The sequence below is a fragment of the Salminus brasiliensis genome, chromosome 11 (genome assembly GCF_030463535.1).
Source record: "Salminus brasiliensis chromosome 11, fSalBra1.hap2, whole genome shotgun sequence".
Classification (NCBI taxonomy): Eukaryota; Metazoa; Chordata; class Actinopteri; order Characiformes; family Bryconidae; genus Salminus; species Salminus brasiliensis.
The window spans coordinates 37272680-37294284 of NC_132888.1; the positions used below are offsets into that span (position 1 = coordinate 37272680).

General features: G+C 36.6%; 3 protein-coding genes across 3 annotated transcripts in view; all 3 read right to left on the reverse strand.

Moving 5' to 3' along the window:
- Positions 1-255: 255 nt before the first annotated feature.
- LOC140565476 (T-cell surface glycoprotein CD3 epsilon chain-like) lies at positions 256-7952 on the reverse strand. The gene is made up of 5 exons (XM_072691402.1): positions 7712-7952; positions 6050-6241; positions 4806-4943; positions 3837-3889; positions 256-2278 (listed from the first exon to the last, which is right to left on the reverse strand). Exons 1-5 carry the CDS (start codon positions 7776-7778, stop codon positions 2219-2221), a joined length of 510 nt encoding a protein of 169 aa, XP_072547503.1. The 5' UTR covers positions 7779-7952; the 3' UTR covers positions 256-2218.
- A 2950-nt stretch (positions 7953-10902) lies between these two features.
- Positions 10903-18086, reverse strand: LOC140565061 (T-cell surface glycoprotein CD3 epsilon chain-like). The gene is made up of 5 exons (XM_072690817.1): positions 16959-18086; positions 13390-13578; positions 12589-12732; positions 11666-11715; positions 10903-11563 (listed from the first exon to the last, which is right to left on the reverse strand). Exons 1-5 carry the CDS (start codon positions 17038-17040, stop codon positions 11507-11509), a joined length of 522 nt encoding a protein of 173 aa, XP_072546918.1. The 5' UTR covers positions 17041-18086; the 3' UTR covers positions 10903-11506.
- A 1157-nt stretch (positions 18087-19243) lies between these two features.
- The window catches only part of LOC140565060 (T-cell surface glycoprotein CD3 epsilon chain-like), a 7167-nt gene continuing 4805 nt past the window's right edge, over positions 19244-21605 (reverse strand). The window contains exons 4-5 of the mRNA XM_072690816.1: positions 20442-20491; positions 19244-19745 (exon numbers count right to left, since the gene is read on the reverse strand). Coding sequence (XP_072546917.1) covers positions 19686-19745; positions 20442-20491 — 110 coding nt within the window. The 3' untranslated portion in view covers positions 19244-19685. The remainder of the gene's footprint in view (positions 19746-20441; positions 20492-21605) is intronic.

A 21605-nucleotide genomic window follows, 5' to 3' on the forward strand; every position in this document is an offset into this window, starting at 1 on the left:
GTATATATATATATATATATATATATATATATATATACATATGTACATATGTACCGTCGCATCATTCACTTTGTTTCCAATGCAGGAAGTCTTTCTTTCCGATGACTCGTGATGACTCACATATTTGTGCGGAATTTGCCACACAATAGAACAGTATATATATATATATATATATATATATATATATATATATATATATATATATACCGAGTCCATAAGAGCAAGCAAGTTTATTGTGGAGTTTATTGTATAAACGTTCAAACTCAAAATGAAAATGTTAAACATAAAAAAACATGAAATGTTAAAAAACATAACTATTTACTTTTCCAGCAATGCTTGCTTCACCGTTATGATCAAGAACATTAAGAAAAAGAACATTGTTGTAGCACAGTTTAGAAAGTTATACAGTAATAATGTAAAGATATAGTGACAATAAGCAAAAAACACTTTGCACAATGTTATGAAACAGTATAACAGTATTAACACACTACTAAAGTTATTAAATTTCTCAATAAAGATGAATGCATGGGGTCTTTATATACAAGTACACTCTTGAAAGTGGGTCTGTAATTGGTATTAAAGTCTAAAATGGCCAAAAAAGGTGAAAATCAGCAGAAAATCTAATCCAAATGAAGGAACTATATCAGATTAAATCGTGATTTTCCATGATGATTTATTGACCCTGAATTCTGTTGCTGCTCCTTAAAAAAGACTTTACTTTGAAGAATTATTTAGATTTAGAACTAGGAAACTAAACTAACACACTGTAAGACATACTTGTATTGTAGGTAAATAAATGAAACTAAAGCTTTCCAAAGCTTTAGTGAGAAGTCTGTAGATATTCAAACCAGTGTTTGGAGGTAATTTAAAATATAAAATTAAGTGTAGTTGAGTTTGATGGGGCTGATATTTGCTGATATTTTGCTGATATTTCTACTAAAATAAAATTAATGGACAGTGTTTAACAAAGCAGCCTCTTTTTTACTGATCTTAATCATTTGGACGCAAATATTTTTGATGTGTTTTGGCAGGAAAGTTTGTCTACTTCAAACAGTGTAGAATTCAGTACAGAATTCGTTGTGTTGGATGGGTTTACCACACAACTGTATCAACTAAAAAACAAATAAAATTGACTGCCAAACTGTTACAAATGATATCTAAAATGTTTCTATGTGACGTTACAGTAATTTTGGGGTTCTTTTGTAGAATTAAATTAAGTATAGTTCAGTGCAGATCAGTAAACACATGGTTGGGTTGACTTCTTTAGTTGTGAACTAATACTAATACAAAAAGGCTGATGTACTTCAGTCCATGTTCATGAATATCCACAAGTCAGGAAGCTTGTAAGCGAGTCTATTAGAGATGACTAAGGAGTGTGTGATGATTTAGCCATGCAGTCATCACCATGCTAATTGGGATACATGTGCCTCTATTGCTTGTTAGCTACATTAGCCCTGTAGTTCCAGCGCTAAAATCAAACCCAGACACCAGAAATATGTCCTGGCTGACCTATTACATTTGGGGTAGCGGAAACTGTGAAACTGGGTGCTGATTAGGGTTGCAGCGGTATACCATTTTTTTTAGGTATACCACAGTATGAAAATTGATGGTTATCATACTGTGTACATTGGGTTCCTACCGGTATTGAGAAAAAAAGACAATTGGACAGAAAATCCAAGCAATTTCTTACTATTTAATTAATAACTTTTTGAAACGTATGAGTTTTGAAAATAATCAGTCGATTATTGGATCAAAAGGAGAAAAAATGCTGCAATCTATAATGAAAATAATTATTAGCTAGATACAAAATTATAAGATAAACTTCAGGTGTAGCTTTCTTATTTATCTGTTTGTTTTACTTATTTATTGTATTATCAAAAAGTGGTGGACTTTTATTTTTATAAATACTTTCATTCTGAAATAGATAATGCTTTATCTTTGGTAAAGCATTTGTTCAATCAAAAAACTACTGTTTTTATTCCTATTTCTGTCTGATAATATTAATAATAAGAATAAGAAGAAGCAGTAGAAGATTTGTGAAATATCGTATATCTGCGTATATTGTGATATCATAAAACACTGATATTTTCTTAGACAATTATCATTCCACTAAAATCTCATATCATTGCAACCCTAATACTGAATAGAATCCAATTTTCAATGGGTCAATTAGATGGCAAGTTTCAAACAACTAAACCAAAAACAAGGCTGCTGGTCTTCAGTAAGGCCGCTTCGCCTCTGCGTAGATGTCTTTGCTGCGAGTGGCTGGGTTCAGTCTCTGCAAAAGAGCAAGTGTCAGAATTAAGGAACTGGAGATATGCTACACTTCTACGCCCAAGTGTTTCATTAGTTAATGGGTTGGAAAAAAAAATACAACACAGAAAGTTGCCAAAGTAACCATAGAAACTTTGAAAGGGGATGGTTTGTTATTATAGGACGACCAGATGTCCCCTTTTATCCTGGACATGTCCTCTTTTCAGAATCCGAAAATGTGTTGGGCCGGGAATTCAGTGTTTGCTCCGACAATCTCCAACTTTACAGGAGACGAAAAAGCCCTTTTCACTTTCAGTGGAAGTCAATGGATTTTTTTTAAATTCTGGAGCATTTCTATTGGCCCATTCATCACAAACATTTACCTCAGCATAAAAAACAAAGTCAAAAAAGGGCAGTAAACATATAAGAATTCAGGGCCGTGACAAAATCCACAAATTAGTCATTAAACCAAGTCTAGATCAATTATCAAATCACACACGGGTCTAACCAGTCTCTTAGACCAGGAGGACTGAACAGTGTTCAGGAAAATAGCTGTTTTTTGAGCAAGCGAGTTCATTGTGGAGTTTATTGTATGAACGTTCAAACTTTTTATGTTTAAAAATGTTAAACATAAAAAAACATGAAATGTCAAAAAACATGACTATTGACTTTTCCAGCAATGCTTGCTTCACCATTATGATCAAGAACATTAAGAAAAAGAACATTGTTGTAGCACAGTTTAGAAAGTTATACAGTAATAATGTAAAGATATAGTGACAATGAACAAAAAACACTTGTTATAAAACAGTATAACAGTATTAACACACTACTAAAGTTATTATATTCCTCAATAAAGATTAACGCATGGGGTGTTTATATACAAGTACACCCTTGAAACGGGTATAGACACGGGTCTAACCAGTCTCTTAGACCAGGAGGACTGAACGGTGTTCAGGAAAACAGTAGTTTTTTTAAGGTAGCTGGCATTTTTTTATTAATTTTGTAATAATTAATAAGTACTAATGCAGTTGCTTATTTTAAAGGTATTTAAGTCCCTCCCATCTGCACACATAAACACTGCTACGGCCCTAGAACTTACTTAAAGCTCCCCCAACCGCAACAGCCTAACCACAGTGGACGTCCGTGTGTCCCCAATGTCCTTACTTTTGTAAACCCAAAAATATGGTCACCCTAGTGAATGTGTCTGAATTACTGTTGTTAGGGACCAAAACCACCACCCAGCCCCTTTTTGCTTTGTCTGAAATTGATAAAACGTAAAACGTGTTGATTTCAGTGCACCGTCATCATAAGCACTGAGCGGCAACTATCGGGGCCCAAGCACTCTCCTCCATTACGGAGCCAACAGAGCACAACTGATGTGTGTTCAGACTGGCCTTTATTAAAACCAGATGTGGAGACCTTTGGACCTGAGTTTGCACAGCAGTTGAACTCTTCTGTTTTTGTAGTGTCACGTTCACGTTCACGTTCAAAATCAATGACATCCTGAACTCATCACCCTTTTTTTTCACTGCTGAGTTTTAATGTGTGTTCTGATGATCTCGTACAGGTACTGTTCTATTTACCTGATAATCGGGGTTGGGAGGGAGTGGAGCATTTGCCTGACGTGGGTTTGCAGCTGTAGGAAATAAATAAGCATTAAGTGACATATATTTACAGAAATATGTTTTTTTTTATATACCTGAATATTCGACCGGTCAAAAGTTTTAAAACACTCCCAGTTTTCCATATTTTTTATTGACATTTAAGTCAATCGAATAACTTGCAATGGTAAATTTCCATCAGTTTCTATTTGAGGTCCCGTGACCTCAAATAGAAACTGAACTAACATGAAACTGAAAAACTGAAAAGCTGAATGAATTCTGTAGATTGTGGGAAAACAAAAGGCCCTTTTTAATGAACAGTTTTAGAGGGAATTCATTGGATAACAACTTGCAATGGAAGTAAATTAGGCTTTGACAGCTAATGTAAATAATTGATCATTTACAACCCTGTTATCCTCATTAAATCAGTGTAGGAACCATGTTACAGCGCTCAGCACCGCAGGATTTCGAGGTCATTGCGCATTCAGATTCCTTCTATAGTGTCTGGAAGAAGAAATGTAATAAAGGAAGGCATGTTGACCTCCTAAAAGCTTTGAGAAATGACAGATTACGAGGAAGTACTGTGAGGACAGTTTCCTTCACCGACAGCTCTTTAAAACTAGAGGAAACTGAAGAGGTCTGGGACAGGAAGAGGTCCGACAGACTCCAGACATCCACAACATCATCAGAAGATGAGTTTCTGAGAGTCAACACTTTGTGTGATTGGCAGCTCACATGACAACACCTGGCCGTTCATCTTAACACTGGACCAGGCCTCAGTTTCAGCTGTGAGGAGAAGACTGGCATGGCGCTAAGCTGGCAAAACAACGACAGTGGACCACTGAAAAAGTGGAGGGTGTTCTAAAACTTTTGACCGGTAGTGTATATAAATGTATATATATTTGTGTGTGTGTGTGTGTGTGTGTGTGTGTATAATTACAAACATACTACCTCTCTGGGGAGGTGCAGGTGCGGCCTTCCTCTTAGCACACACATAGACTATGAGGATAACCCCGGCCGTGAGCAGAATGTCCCCAATCATCATTGTGAGCACCAGACCGGTGCCCATCTCCACACAGCCTTTACACACTGACCACGAGAAAGAGAACGAGAGAGCGATAAAGCGAGAGAGAGAGAGATAGAGAGGAGAGAGAGAGAGAGAGAGAGAGGAGAGAGAGAGAGAGAGAAACAAGGGAAGGACGGCCATGCCTTCTTCAGTGTTTGCCGTCTGTATCATCTCCTGTTATAAACTAAAGAAGCCGATTGACTGAATATTGGGTCACCGACCAATCATATGTCGCCGCTGTTGCGCAAAAACCCATTTTGCAATTGTTTTTTACATTGTATCAATACTTCCCAATGAATGGGCCAATAGAAATGCTCCAAAATCAAATTTTCACATAGAAAGCTGACATTTTTAGGACATATAAGATGAATTTTTGAACGCAACAGTGGTGATATTAAATTTCAGGTCATTCATGTCACCTGTGTAAAAAATACGTAGCTAAATTTGTAATTTGTAATTTTAACGTTATAATTATTTTTCATTTTGAATTTTAAGTCATTTTAAGTAATTTTAAGTCAATCGAATAACTTGCAATGGTAAATTTGAGTCCCGTGACCTCAAATAGAAACTGAACTAACATGAAACTGAAAAACTGAAAAGCTGAATGAATTCTGTAGATTGTGGGAAAACAAAAGACCCTTTAATGAACAGTTTTAGAGGGAATTCATTGGATAACAACTTGCAATGGAAGTAAATTAGGCTTTGACAGCTAATGTAAATAATTGATCATTTACAACCCTGTTATCCTCATTAAATCAGTGTAGGAACCATGTTACAGCGCTCAGCACCGCAGGATTTCGAGGTCATTGCGCATTCAGATTCCTTTTATAGTGTCTGGAAGAAGAAACGTAATAAAGGAAGGCATGTGGACCTCCTAAAAGCTTTGAGGAATGACAGATTACGAGAAATAATAACGAAATAATTACGAAAACACCGCCATTGATTTCGTTATTATTTCGTTAGTGTGACACAGCGCCAGATAAAGCTGTGAAAATGTGATTTCTGGTGTTGCCCATTTTCAGAATACCCTTTCATTTGTGACCACATGACCCAGTCAGGTCCATAGACTATCCCTACTGACCATGAGCTTCTGAGCAAAGAATTACGTCAACGGTAAACTGACACGTACCCTTCAGCTTGGTGTAGAAATAGAATTTCTCCGACCCTCGGTTGCAGAAGTGCAGTCCATTGTTCTGATCTGTGTACGAGGTGAACTCAGTATTGTTTAAGTTGTTAGGATCCACCTTTCCGTCTTCCATTGGACATAACAGGGTGACGGCGGTGTCGCTGATGGACACATAGTCTATGTGGTCGAGAAAGCCTGTCAAAACATTTTTGGGTCATTTTGGAGTTGACAAATTTGATGCACATACACACACACACACAAACACACACACTTATATATATTATTTAAAGGAGGACTTCCTAGCTATGTCTTTATCTTGTAATACCCATCATTTTGGAACGATGCTTTATAACAGTGTTATAAATAGAGCTAATATTTGTTACTTTAGTTTCAAGCCTCTTATGATCAGTAAAGTGTCATTAACTTTATAACCTTCCAAATATGGACATAAGCAGTTCATATATAAATAAACTATGAATACATGCTGACTATGCTTATACAGGTGTTACGGAGTCTATAGCTGGTAGATTAAGTAAAATTTTAGTTTTCATTTAGGGTCACTGATATAATTAATCTGATATTGATTAAAAATAATCTAGAAATTAACCAGTTTGTTTTGTAACTTTTTTGCACATTTTGCAGCGTTTGTAAAATTTCTCAGCGTTTAAAAACTATAGTCTAGCCACCCTAAACAACTACTGCAATTACTTTTAAAAAATGACTTTACCTAAACAAGAGCAATGTTTGACATCAGTACAAACTTCAAATACATCTCAGATCTTCCAACTTGAAGGTATGACGTCAAGAAGCCAAGCAGATACCCTTGAACCTTCAAGATGGCTACAAGTTCAAGCTACAACAGCAGACAACAGCAACAAGCAGGAAGCCATTACTGAAAGGGTTTCTTGAATATCACAAATCCTGAGTGTCTCAAGTCTTCGAAAAGACAACAAGAAACCAAGACCAAGACATCCAGACCTATAGATTTGCTTAGTTTGGGTAGAGTTAACTGTGAGCAGAGCAGAGGAAGTGTTTTAAGGTCTGAATTGATGTAAAATTAAGATTTTAATTTTGTTTACATTAAATGTTCATTTGTAAGTTTGCATCCAAGCTGAACGAAAGCTTTTGACTTCCTCAAATTCAGAAGCAACATTTTTTAGTTGAGACCAACTAAACAACCAACAAACCAATTTTTGCAATTTGTCATTTTTGTGGTCCAACTTTGGATGAAACTACTAGAAACTTAGCAATACAAGTGCATAGATCTGCTACATCTGCTTAAAAGTTTGGGATGATTCTGTTATTAAATTTGAGTTAAATTTAATTTGAATATTAAAAAAATGTAACAGCACCAAATATTGCCTTTTTCTTTTCTTTTTCTGCTCCATGTGACTGGATGCTAATGGCCGAATTGCACAGACGACAACAGGTGAAGAACTGAAGAAGAAACCCCACGTTAGCAACCTCAGTTTCTGATGGGAAATTCTAAAAATGAAATGGTTGAATTTTAAAAGCAAAAGCATTTGACCAGCCAGGGAAGTGAAGATGTAGATATAGTCTGCTTCCTTGTCCTGGCTGTTTCCCTTTCTGATACTCAAATATTCCTCATATATTAAGTTTTGTACTGAATTCTGAAAATATTAAAAATGACTTTTTTTTTGTTACCAATGTTTTCAGTGGTTGAAGCGACTGCAAAGAGAACAAGCAGACAGATCACTTCAGATCCTTTCATTTTTCTTCTTCTTCTTCTTCTTCTTCTTCTTCCAGGCCTGGTTCTTCTCAACAGGGGGGTTCTCTCGACTTCAGAACCTCCAGATTCCTGAGGGACGTTTAGAAGATGGAGATATTTCAGATCCTGAAGCTGATGGGATTCCTCATCTGTTCTCTTGACTGGGGTAACTTACTTCTGCTCTCTCTCTCTCTTTCTCTCTGTATCATACCCTCCCCCTCTCTCTCTCTCTTTCTCTCTCTCTCTCTCTCTCTCTCTCTCTCTCTCTTTCTCTTCCTGCTCCACCACTGTTGGACTCTTTGCACTTCTGCAGTTTTACTTGTGAGAGATTCAGAAGCCTCAAAAGGTGCTTCATTTTTCAGAGGTTTGCAAAACTGTGAAAAACTTCTTAAGGATTAAATAGTAAAATAAAAACACTAAACTCTAGATTGATATTTTCCCCACTCTTACATCAGGAGGACGTGTGTCCAGTGAGTGGTCACTACTTCTTGATATATTCTACCTTATGGTTTTGTTCTCGATGGTGTTCTCTCACATTTTTGCTAAAAATATAAGATTTAACTGTAAACATTCTTTTTACCTTTACCACCCAAAAGCTCTCTAGCACCACCAGGTGGGGACGCATGGTGTCTTTTTTTTTAAAGGTCCATATTTAACATTTTTGTAGTTTTGTAGTTAGAATTGTTTACATATAAATAAATACTTTGTGCATTTAATGACTCGTAAGTCACATAGTCAAATCAACAGTTATTACGGTATCTTATTAATAGGGTCTCAACTTCTGTATAGGTTTTAATATGGGCTTTAGGTGGCGGAGGGTGGTGGCGGGTGGTGTTAGCCAGTGGTGGATCTGAAAAAAAAAGCTCCACTAGGCGAAGACGACCTTTCTATTGACGTTTAACCTGGACTTTAAAGATGTGAAGTAATCAAGAAAGGACTATCTGTTGATGGTCCAGAAGGTGAAGATCCCAGAACCATTGACATTCCAGCGAGTGGAAATGACCTACCTGTTGATGGTCCACTGGGAGAAGGTGACCTATAAGTTGATCAGTTGACCTACCTGTTGGACCTACCTAGTAGGTAATGATGACCTACCCGTTGACGCTCCAGTGAGTGAAGACGATCCACCTGTTCCAGTAGGTGATAATGATCTGTTGATGTTGCAGTAGGTGTAGATGATCTACCTGCAGAAGGTCCAGTAGGTGAAGATGACTTACCAGTTGACTCTCCAGTAGGTGAAGATGACTTACCAGTTGATTCTCCAGTAGGTGAAGATGACTTACCAGTTGATGCTTCACTAGACGAAGATGACGACCTGTTGACATTCCATTAGGTGACTGACTAGTTGACACTCCAGTAGGTGATAACTTACCTGTTGACTCTCTAGTAGGTGAAGATGATCTACCTGTTGACACTCCAGTAGGTAAAGATGACCTACCAGTTGATGCTCCAGTAGGTGAAAATGACTTACCAGTTGACGCTCCAGTAGGTGTAGATGACCTACCTGTCGATTGTCCAGTAGGTGTAGATGACCTACCAGTTGACACTCCAGTAGGTGAAGATGACCTACCAGTTGACTCTCCAGTAGGTGTAGATGACCTACCAGTTGACGCTCCAGTAGGTGAAAATGACTTACCAGTTGACGCTCCGGTAGGTGTAGATGACCTACCTGTCGATTGTCCAGTAGGTGAAGATGACTTACCAGTTGACTCTCCAGTAGGTGAAGAAGACTTACCAGTTAACACTCCAGTATGTGAAGATCACCTACCTGTTGACACTCCAGTAGGTGAAGATGACCTACCTGTTGATGCCACAGTAGGTGAAGATGACCTACCAGTTAACACTCCAGTAGGTGTAGATGACTTACCTGTTGATGCTCCAGTAGGTGAAGATGATCTACCTGTTGACGCTCCAGTAGGTGAAGATGACTTACCAGTTGACGCTCCAGTAGGTGAAGATGACCTACCTGTTGATGCTCAAGTAGGTGAAGATAATCTACCTGTTGACGCTCCAGTAGGTGAAGATGATCTACCTGTTGATGCTCCAGTAGGTGAAGATGACTTACCAGTTGACGCTCCAGTAGGTGAAGATGACCTACCAGTTGACTCTCTAGTAGGTGAAGATGACCTACCAGTTGACGCTCCAGTAGGTGAAGATGACCTACCTGTTGACGCTCAAGTAGGTGAAGATGATCTACCTGTTGACACTCCAGTAGGTGAAGATGACTTACCAGTTGACGCTCCAGTAGGTGAAGATGACCTACCAGTTGACGCTCCAGTAGGTGAAGATGACCTACCAGTTGATGCTCCAGTAGGTGAAGATTACCTACCAGTTGACTCTCCAGTAGGTGAAGATGATCTACCAGTTGACGCTCCAGTAGGCGAAGATGACCTACCAGTTGACTCTCCAGTAGGTGAAGATGACCTACCAGTTGACTCTCCAGTAGGTGAAGATGATCTACCTGTTGACTCTCCAGTAGGTGAAGATGACCTACCAGTTGACTCTCCAGTAGGTGAAGATGACCTACCAGTTGACGCTCCAGAAGGGGAAAATGTCTAACCTGTTGATGGTCCAGTAGATAAATAAGACCTACGTCTTGATCCTTCTCTAGGTGACGACAACCTACCTGTCGATTGTCCAGTAGATGAGGATAATTTACCTGTTGACACTCCAGTACATAAAGATGACCTACCTGCTCACACTCCAGTTGGGCCGGTTAAACATCTCAAGTTCACCCTGAAAAATAAAAAGCATGTGTTATATGTGATATGAATGAATGTAATAGTATTGTAAAAACTTTGGAGTGTAGATAATCAAAGCTTCTCACCATATTTTGGGTCAGAGAGTTTCTGAGGCTTGTGTTTTGAGAGCAAAGCATTTTTTGATTGTTCCTAATAAAGTGCTCAGTGATGTACATGGCCAATAAAACCTGATCCAGATGAGTTCATTGCTTCTCCGAAAAAGCACAACACCTGCCAACCGCATCTTTTCTAACTGCCCCTAACACAGCCCCACTGGACTGCCAAATGCTAACAGCACTTAGACAGTTACACCACTCTGGAGCCCCTTCATTAGGATACAGTGAAGCTCAAATAAACACGCAGGACTCTAATGATGTTTGTACTGATATTAATTTAATTAGGGATTTATGATACAACATCGCATCCATAGTTGTGGTCAAATTGCCCTGCTGAAAAATCCAGCTTTTGCTGGTAGCTGGTTTTGGGTGGGTTTTAAACTGGTCTTTGGTGGTCAAGGTGGTTGGAAAGCTGGTCAGCCAGGCAAAAAGCATTGATTTTGGTCAAGTGTGGTCCTGCTTGACCAGCTAAACCATCAAACTTGACCAGCTTGACCGGCTAGAGCTGGCCAGGCTGGGTTTTTTTTCAGCAGGGACGATACATTACATCAAAATTGACATTAATCTAAAAAATTAACGTAAAAATAAAGTCTTAGAAAAGCCATAACTAGCAAAGCATTTCACACAGCTATTAAAAATCAATATTACTCATGAACTCATTTACTGATGAATGACAATTGCGAAGGTTCCTCATAAACAGCATTAATTGGGGAACGCAGATTACACCGGAGCTGATAGCCAAGATCTGATCTGACCTATAACACACTACGCTAACAAGAAGCGCTACTGGATTTCAGCTGATAGCTAAATCAGAGAACTGAGTCAGGCATAAAACCCCATGTCTGGTTTGGACCCGATGTCCGGCAGGCCTTCCTTATTTCCGCTTCACGTCGGAATACACATCTTTAGCAATTGTTTCTGGATTTAGTTCCTGCAAAACACCAGTGCAAAATCTCATAAAACACACACACTCACTGGCCACTTTATTAGAAACATCCACCTTCGTTTGGCTGTACTGAAGTTATAGTGTTACCTGGTAGGTGGAGTCAGAAGGTTGGGCAGTGTTTGGCTGGCGTCTCGGTGCTGTGATATATAAAAACTCCATCAAATATGGAACCAGTTTTCAGTCAGATTAAATTAATCTCATTTTTAAAGAAAAATTATGATTTTTTAGTAAGCCTTAAAATGTGAGTGTGAACCGACTGGTCCTTCAAATGAATGTATTCCACTTTATTTCTGGAAATCTTTTTTTTTCCAGTAAAATACTTTTTTTGTGATTTTATGTGGAGTTTGATTAATTAGAAAATAATCTTTTTTATCTAAAAATGCAAAAATTTGAATTTATTTTCATACTACTTTCTTTAAAATAATTTCTTTTTTAGTAAAAAATTTTGGTTATCTTTCGTTATGTAATGTTGACTTTTTTTTTTACAAATTAAATTTTTAACACTTTTTTACTTTAGTAGCTTTGAAAAGTTTTGGAAAGTTCAAAATTATTCTAAATATTTGAATGTTTAATATTTAGAACAGATTTTTAAATAAATATTAAAATTATTTATTAATTAAATATTAATATTAATTAAATATTATTTTTTTAATAGTTAAAACCTTTTCAATATTTTTTATAAGTTTTATAAGTATTTTATAAGTATTTTTAATAGTAATAACAATAATAATACTAAGTGAGATCTATACAGCATGGCTGCTCTACAATTGCAGTATAGTATATAGTAATAATTTCTATTATGGTTTCTATACCTTCTAAAATATAAAAATATATATATATATATTTCTTTTATTTTATTTTCTTTTTACAATATTTCAGTTTTAAAAATACAAAATGTTTCTACATCAACTGTTTCATTCATGCTTTTTTAAAAACATACAAAACACAGATATACTGTATGTGTACCGTATAACCGTATATACGTGTGTGTGTGTGTGTGTGTGTTTTACCTCTCTGAGGAGGTGCTGAAGCTGGAGCGGCCTTCCGTTTAGCACAGAGATAGACCATGAGGATGACCCCCAGCGTGATCAGGACGTCCCCGAACACGATCCCCATCGCCAGAGTCACGTCCAGCTCCACACAGCCTTCACACACTGACCACGTGAGAGAGAGAGAGAGAGAGAGAGGGAGAGAGAGAGAGGGAGTGAGAGAGAGAGAGAGAGAGAGTGAGAGACAGATAGAGAGAGAGAGAGTGAGAGAGAGAGAGAGAGAGAGAGAGTGAGAGAGAGAGAGAGAGTGAGAGACAGATAGAGAGAGAGAGTGAGAGAGAGAGACAGATAGAGAGAGAGTGAGAGAGAGAGAGAGAGAGAGAGAGTGAGAGAGAGAGAGAGAGAGAGACAGAGAGAGAGAGTGAGAGAGAGAGAGAGAGAGTGAGAGACAGATAGAGAGAGAGAGAGTGAGAGAGAGAGACAGATAGAGAGAGAGTGAGAGAGAGAGAGAGAGAGAGTGAGAGAGAGAGAGAGAGAGAGTGAGAGAGAGAGACAGATAGAGAGAGAGTGAGAGAGAGAGAGAGAGAGAGTGAGAGACAGATAGAGAGAGAGAGAGTGAGAGAGAGAGACAGATAGAGAGAGAGTGAGAGAGAGAGAGAGAGAGTGAGAGACAGATAGAGAGAGAGAGAGTGAGAGAGAGAGACAGATAGAGAGAGAGTGAGAGAGAGAGAGAGAGAGAGAGAGAGAGAGACAGATAGAGAGAGAGTGAGAGAGAGAGAGAGAGAGAGAGAGAGAGAGAGAGAGAGAGAGAGAGTGACTCACCTTTTAAGTTGGTGTAGATGTAGTAGTCTTTGTCATCCGAGCATGTGTACAGTCCGTTATCCTGATCGGTGTATTTGTTTATGATGAGGTCAGAGGTTGAATCATTTATTGCTTTTCCATCTTTTTTCCAAGTCCATTTCCCCGACCCTGAACACTGCAGAGTGACCGTCGTCCCTTTAATCCACAGAGCTGCAGAACAGCAACAGGGGTTTACAATAGTTTACAGTCATTTAAATTAGTTTACAGTCGTTAACATTAGTTTACATTAGTTCACAGTCATTTACAGTCATTTACAGTAGTTTAGAATCAATTACAGTAGTTTACATTACTTTACATTAGTTTCCCGTCATTTACAGTAGTTTACATTAGTTTACAGTAGTTTACCATCATTTAAAGTAGTTTACAGTCGTTTACAGTCGTTTACAGTTGTTTACATTAGTTGACATTAGTTTACAGTAGTTTAGAATCAATTACAGTCGTTTACATTAGTTTACATTATTTTACCATCATTTACAGTAGTTTACATTAGTTTACAGTCATTTACAGTCGTTTACAGTCGTTTACAGGAGTTTACAGTAATTTACAGTAGTTTGGAATCAATTACAGTCGTTTACTTTAGTTTACATTAGTTTACATTAGTTTACCGTCATTTACAGTGGTTTACATTAGTTTACAGTAGTTTACAGTCATTTAAAGTAGTTTACATTAGTTTACAGTCGAATACAGTCATTTACAGTCGTTTACAGTCGAATACAGTTGTTTACATATATGTACATTAATTTACAGTCGATTACATTAGTTTACAGTCGTTTACATTAGTTTACAGGCATTTACAGTAGTTTACAGTCATTTGCAGGAGTTTACAGTCGTTTTCAGTCATTTACAGTCGATTACAGTAGTTTACAGTCGTTTACATAGTGTACAGTAGTTTACAGCCATTTACAGTAGTTTGGAATCAATTACAGTTGTTTACTTTAGTTTACAGTAGTTTACAGTCATTTAAAGTAGTTTACATTGGTTTACAGTCGAATACCGTTGTTTACAGTAGTTTACAGTTGTTACACTCCATTTCAGTAGTATTTACAGTAGTTTACTGTAGATTACAGTAATTTACATTAGTTTACAGTCGTTTACAGTCATTTAGTCATTTACAGTCATTTACATTAGTTTACAGTTGTTTACATTAGCTTACAGGCGTTTACTGTCATTTACAGTTATTTACAGTCGTTTACAGTCGTTTACATTAGTTGACAGTAGTTTAGAATCAATTACAGTAGTTTACATTAGTTTACTGTCAGCTAAAGTATTTTACATTAGTTTACAGTCGAATACAGTAGTTTACAGTAGTTTACAGTCGTTTACATTAGTTTACCATAATTTACAGTAGTTTACAGTAGTTTACAGTCATTTAAAGTAGTTTACATCAGTTTACAGTCGAATACAGTCGTTTACATTAGTTTACATCAGTTTACAGTCGAATACAGTCGTTTACATATATTTACATTAATTTACAGTCGATTACATTAGTCTACAGTCGTTTACAGTCGTTTACAGAAGTTTACACCAATTAACATTAGTTTACATTATTTTACATTAGTTTACCATCGTTTACATATATTTACATTAGTTTACAGTCTATTACATTAGTTTACAGTAGTTTACATTAGTTTACAGGCATTTACAGTCGTTTACAGTTGTTTACATTAGTTTACAGTCATTAACAGTTGTTTACAGTCATTTACTTTAATTTACAGTCGATTACATTAGTTTACAGTCATTTACAGTCATTCACAGTAGTTTACAGGAGTTTACAGGAGTTTTCAGGAGTTTACAGTCATTTACAGTCATTTACAGTCGATTACAGTAGTTTACAGTCGTTTACAGTCATTCACAGTAGTTTACAGGAGTTTACAGGAGTTTTCAGGAGTTTACAGTCATTTACAGTCATTTACAGTCGATTACAGTAGTTTACAGTCGTTTACAGTAGTTTAGAATCAATTACAGTCATTTACTTTAGTTTACAGTCATTTAAAGTAGTTTATATTAGTTTACAGTCGAATACAGTCGTTTACAGTAGTTTACATTAGTTTACAGTCATTTACAGTAGTTTACAGTTGATTACAGTCGTTTACAGTAGTTAACAGTTGGTTACAGTCGATTACAGTAGTTTACAGCAATTTACAGTAGATTACAGTCGTTTACATTAGTTTACAGTCATTTACATTAGTTTACAATAGTTTAAAGTCGTTTGGAGAAAACAAACTCATCTGTGAAAGCAAACATTGGTGGCAGGTCTAAATCAGAAATTCGTGAAGAAACTTTAACTATCAAAAGCTGCCTTTAATTCAGAGGCGTAGATTTTAAAATAAATCTACACATTTCTAAATATTTTTTACACAATAAAAAAGTCATAACATTGAACGTTTCTTAAACACACTAAACCTTTTTTTATTTCTAAAAATAAATAATTTCTTAACATTTCTAAAAGATCCTGAACTTATAACATTTCTTTTAAAATCTTTTTCTTTAATTTTAATATTTAATGTTCTAATTTTCGTAAATAAAATAAACATCTAAACCTTTGCAATAGTTATACTCTTCAAAAATCTGAACATTTAAGAACATTTTTTGTTTCTAAAATATCACGAACTGTTTTTCATTTCTAAATTTTCTAAAAGTAAAGCTGCAGGTTGAATTACAGCTACTGAACCTGTTACAGTTTCTGTTCTCACTAATGTCTCCACTCTAACCACCCTTACCTCCCCACCCCCTACATCCCCCCCAACCCCTGCACTCCCCCCCCCCACGCCCACGCCCCGCACAACAATGAGCTGATTTTGGTTCTTGATTTCCACTCTTTGTCTTTGTCTTGTTTCTGCTTTGATATCTCAATTTTAAACATGTGTGTACGACTGTAGTGCTGCGTCCTACTGTGTGTGTATATATGTCAAGTAATGTCATATATCATCTACTTTTAATCTGAATCTAAAATCTTTACACACACAATATATATATATATATATATATATATATAATATAAAAAGGAGTCAACCGAAAATCATTGATTTTACACTGTGTGCACATACATTATATATATAATTTTATAATTTATGTCTACATTTCTATATTTATATATATAGTTGCTGTCTTAACAAAATTTTGTATCTCTAAAAGGATAACTTTTAAAAAAATATTTATGTAAAATATAAAATAAAAAAACCTTACTCAACCTACATCAACTTCCTGCTCTGTACATTGTGTGAAGGGACCAACAGAAAAACTAAAAATTATGACTAAAATTATTTTAAATATAGAAAATATAGTTAAAATATTAGAAATGGAATTTAAGAATTTAAGACATTTTGTTGGGGTAAAAGTAGCTACATTAAAAAATTACATATAATTTAGATTTAGATCTTTTTTTTTGGTGAATTTTACTTGAATTAATAATTTTACATGACAAATGTCTTTTACCGGAGATTAACCGGAGAGTGACCGGAGAGTGACCGGAGAGTGAGAGCACTGTATAATGAGAAAAGGACGGTAAGACTGGACTAGAAAGACTTTACCAGGTTTCCCATTGTCCTCTGCAATGGCCACAGCAAGCGTGAGGAGCACAAGCAGCCAGGTCACCCCACGTCTCCTCATCATCCTTCTACTCTTCGTCCAGGCTCTTCTGGGTTCTTCTCCACAACGTCCAATGCTCTCCACAGCCTTCCCCAGTGTCCAGCTCGCTCAGTGTCAGAGTCTTCTTAGTGGAGGTCTTGGATTCCTCTCTGCTCTCTTGTGCCCTCGCTCTTCCTCTCTCTCTCTCTTCCTGCTTCACAGCAAAGCCTTCAGAGGTCTTACTCACACCCAAACCCTCAACCCTTCATGGCGAAGTCAGTTGTCTTGCAGCCGTTGGCGTGAGGACATTGAGGCTTTCATCAGGCAGCTGTTGGAGACGTCAGGGTGGAGGAACAAAGACACTGTGAGGGCTGAAGCTGCTCTGCTGACATTTCAGCTCTGCCTCGCTAGGAACGTCTTCCAGTGGTTGTACCTGGGGTCATGGGGTGCCTTCGGGTCTTCCAGCTGTCAGACCCCCTCACCCAGGCGAGCCATGTGCTCCACTGACCCCATCTCTCTGATGCTTTTCGGTTCGATGTCCTGGACAGCGGGGAGGTTGAGGGCCCTGTAGAGTCACTGCCCCGTGGAGCCTCCGGAACCCACAGCAGTTGGAACTCGGACCTTCATACTCGGCCGTCTCTCCGACATGTGCCTCCTCCATCCGTTAGGTCCTCTCAGGGAGTGGTTGCCTCACAGCAGTGTATGTTCCCGATGCCACCTCAGCCGAACCCAGCTGCCAGCCTTGCCGCCCTGACCAGTAACCCGCTCAGCCTGGACGGGCCAGTGTGCGGTAAACTCTCAGCAGGCTTCGGATTGGCCCGTTTGGCCTGCTGGCATTACCAGAAGCCCTCTACTGCCATCAGGTGGACCGACATGGTGGCACTTGAAAGGTGTGAGCTGACATTTTCAGGCCGGACAGTTGAGGACTACACCAGGCGTAAGGGCGTTGTCATACTGGGTGGTGTTATTTGTGAAGTAATAACTGACCGTTATTGGTGTTGCAGTAATGTAGCAACACCAATACCACTGCAACACTTTAGCGACCACCTAGCAACACCTTAGGAACCAACAGCTATACCAGAGCAGCACCTTAATGCTGACCATGTACATTGTATTTACTGTATTTACCCATCTATATATTGTAGTATATAGTGCACATTATACATATAATGTATATATGTATAATGTATAATGTATAATGTATATATGTATAATGTATTATGTAGAATGTATACATGTATAATGTATATATGTATAATGTATTATGTAGAATGTATACATGTATATATGTATAATGAGTAATGTAAATATGTATATATGTATAATGTATAAATGTAGAATGTATTGTGTAGAATGTATACATGTATATATGTATAATGAGTAATGCACATATGTATATATGTAGAATGTATATATGTATTATGTAGAATGTATACATGTATATATGTAGACTGTATATATGTAGAATGTAGAATGTATATATATAAATATGTACATATATTCTACATATATACATTCTACATATGTACATTCTACATATACACGTAAACATGTATACATTCTACATAATACATATATACATTCTACATATATACATGTATACGTTCTATATAATACATTATACATATATATATATTCTACATTATATGTATATATGTATAATGTAGAATAAATATATATGTATATATGTAAAATGTATAATGTATATATGTAGAATGTATCATGTTAGAATAACTATAGTGTAGAAAGTGTCTCCAACCACTCTTATAGAACATGAAGATGCTATTTATCCAGACGTTCTGGCGAGCTGTGCTACCTTAGCATGCTAGCTACCATAGCCTATATTTCTAGGTACCTAGGTTGTCTAATTAAAGTAAGCAGGAGGAAGTGTAGCATATGTGGGTAGCATATATTAGCCCTAGCAACTTGCTGCTGTAGCGATGAAATAAATTAATGCTGTAGTTTCTGAAATTAAATTTTATTCATTTAATTTCATTATTTTTTAAACTTTTTAATTTATAACTGCATATTTTAATATTTCACACATCATTTATATCATGTCTTGGAAACATCGTTATCATTTTCACATAACTACAATCAAAGTCTACATCATGTATAATTAATAAATGTTTTAAAAATTGACGTTATTTATTTAATAATGTATATTAAATGTATACATTATGATCGTAGGTTAGATTTTTTAAATTTAGAATAATTTTAGATGAATGATAAAATTCTTGGTGGGAAGTGTTTGAAGTATGAAGACTTTTAATAAACAATTTCAGAACACATTTACAGCTCAGTGCAGTCATGCTAATGTGAATAACTGTATTAATAATAATAATAACCCATCAAAACAGTGCTGTTGTACAGCCTAGACGGCGTCACTGCATTATATACATATTTATAATAGAGAAACACGGTCAGTGTTCAAATGTATGACTATAAATATGAAACTCTACTGATGTTTGTATTGATATTGATTTAATCTGGGCTGTATGTTACAATATCACGAATTCAACACAGCTCAGTCTGAAAATCCCTGCATGCAGATGAAGCAATAATAAGCAAACCACTCCTCACCACGGTAACGGCACCATGCCAACAAGAAAGGCTATTGGCTCACAGCTGATATGCAAATAAGGCAGCTGAGCCAGTCAGAAACCTGATGTCTGGGTGGCGTCCGGCCTTCACTTCTTCCGCTTCACGTCTGAATACACATCTTTACCACGAGTTCCTGGATTCAGAGCCTGCAAAACACCACGTTCCCCATGAACTACCCTGTGCTTCCACTCACTGGCCACTTTATTAGAAACACCTACTACTACCCTGTGCTTCCACTCACTGGCCACTTTATTAGAAACACCTACTACTACCTTGTGCTTCCACTCACTGGCCACTTTATTAGAAACACCTACTACTACCCTGTGCTTCCACTCACTGGCCACTTTATTAGAAACACCTACTACTACCCTGTGCTTCCACTCACTGGCCACTTTATTAGAAACACCTACTACTACCCTGTGCTTCCACTCACTGGCCACTTTATTAGAAACACCTACTACTACCTTGTGTTTCCACTCACTGGCCACTTTATTAGAAACACCTACTATTACCTTGTGCTTCCACTCACTGGCCACTTTATTGGAAACACCTACTACTACCTTGGGCTTCCACTCACTGGCCACTTTATTAGAAACACCTACTACTACCTTGTGCTTCCACTCACTGGCCACTTTATTAGAAACACCTACTACTACCTTGTACTTCCACTCACTGGCCACTTTATTAGAAACACCTACTACTACCTTGTGCTTCCACTCACTGGCCACTTTATTAGAAACACCTACTACTACCTTGTACTTCCACTTATTGGCCACTTTATTGGAAACACTTACTACCTTCCTTCAGCTGTACTATAGTGTAAGACTGTACACACAGTTTACCTGGTAAGCAGGTTCAGAGGGTGGGGCACTGCTTGGCTGGCGTCTCTGTGCTGTGAGATATAAAAAACAATGTATTAATATATATATATATATTTCCCATATATATATATATATATATATATATATATATATATATATATATATATATTACTCAGAAAACACCTCATGTTTTTATATGTGAGATATCCAGGTGAAGCTGTTAATGTGATAACTGTTACTGTTAATTATTAATAAATGCTGTTCATGGCAAATGAACACAAACCGTCCGGCCCTTCGTTTGTCATTAAATCATTTAATCATTTATGGGTTTTTTTTATTTAGAAAACATCCACATTTTTGAGAATAAAAAAATAAATAAATAAAAAAAAAAGAAAATAATAAAAAAAAAAAATTCAGATTCCCACACAATTTATTTATTTTTTTATTCTCAAAAATGTGAAATGTGGATGTTGAATCTTATAAGATGAGACTAATAAAGGATTATCTTATCTTATAAGATTCAACATCCACATTTCACATTTTTGAGAATAAAAAATAAATAAATAATGAAGATTCAACCCAGAATTCTCCACGGAAAATTTTAAAAATCATAAGTTATTTTTGAATTTTCTGTGGAAAATTCTCAGTTGAATCTTATTTTTTTTTAATTCTCAAACATGTGGATGTTTTCTTTAAAAATATATATATATATTTTTTTTAAAATCCAAAAAATGTAAAACATGGGAATTTCTGATTTAGTTTTTTCAATTTTCAAAAAAGTTCCCCCCAAAAACTTGCCACCAGCTGTTTGAATTGACGGTCCTGTGCTCTGCTGTGGGAATCTGGCTCATTAGATCATTAGTGATGTTCTCGCTGCTTTAGCTGCTGAAGAGTGAAGATTATTACTCAGTTATTACAGTTATTACTAATAGTTTACACTCTAACCGCGATGCCCCACAACCCCCCAGTCAAATTCTGGTGGAAACTGAAAATGTCATAATTAAAACTCAGATTTACATCACTATCCTGAACTAGAAGAATGTTTTAATTTATATATATATATATATATATATATATATATATATTCTATTACTGCAAAGAAAGTTTCGCTTATAAAGAGAGATGTTTGCGGTGTGACGTCTTTGGTCAAATTGTATGTTGTATGTTTCAGTTGTTATTAAAAGG

Coding starts and splice junctions, on each gene's coding strand:
- LOC140565476 (XM_072691402.1), bottom strand. CDS start 7,778: ATGAAAGGATCTGAAGTGATCTGTCTGCTTGTTCTCTTTGCAGTCGCT. Junction 4,944..6,049: donor TTTCTACACCAAGCTGAAGG/GTACGTGTCAGT, acceptor TCTCGTGGTCAG/TGTGTAAAGGCTGTGTGGAG. Junction 2,279..3,836: donor CTCCCAACCCCGATTATCAG/GTAAATAGAACA, acceptor GCTCTTTTGCAG/AGACTGAACCCAGCCACTCG.
- LOC140565061 (XM_072690817.1), bottom strand. CDS start 17,040: ATGATGAGGAGACGTGGGGTGACCTGGCTGCTTGTGCTCCTCACGCTT. Junction 13,579..16,958: donor AGAGGACAATGGGAAACCTG/GTAAAGTCTTTC, acceptor GCTGTTCTGCAG/CTCTGTGGATTAAAGGGACG. Junction 11,716..12,588: donor TTCAGCACCTCCTCAGAGAG/GTAAAACACACA, acceptor TATATATCACAG/CACCGAGACGCCAGCCAAAC.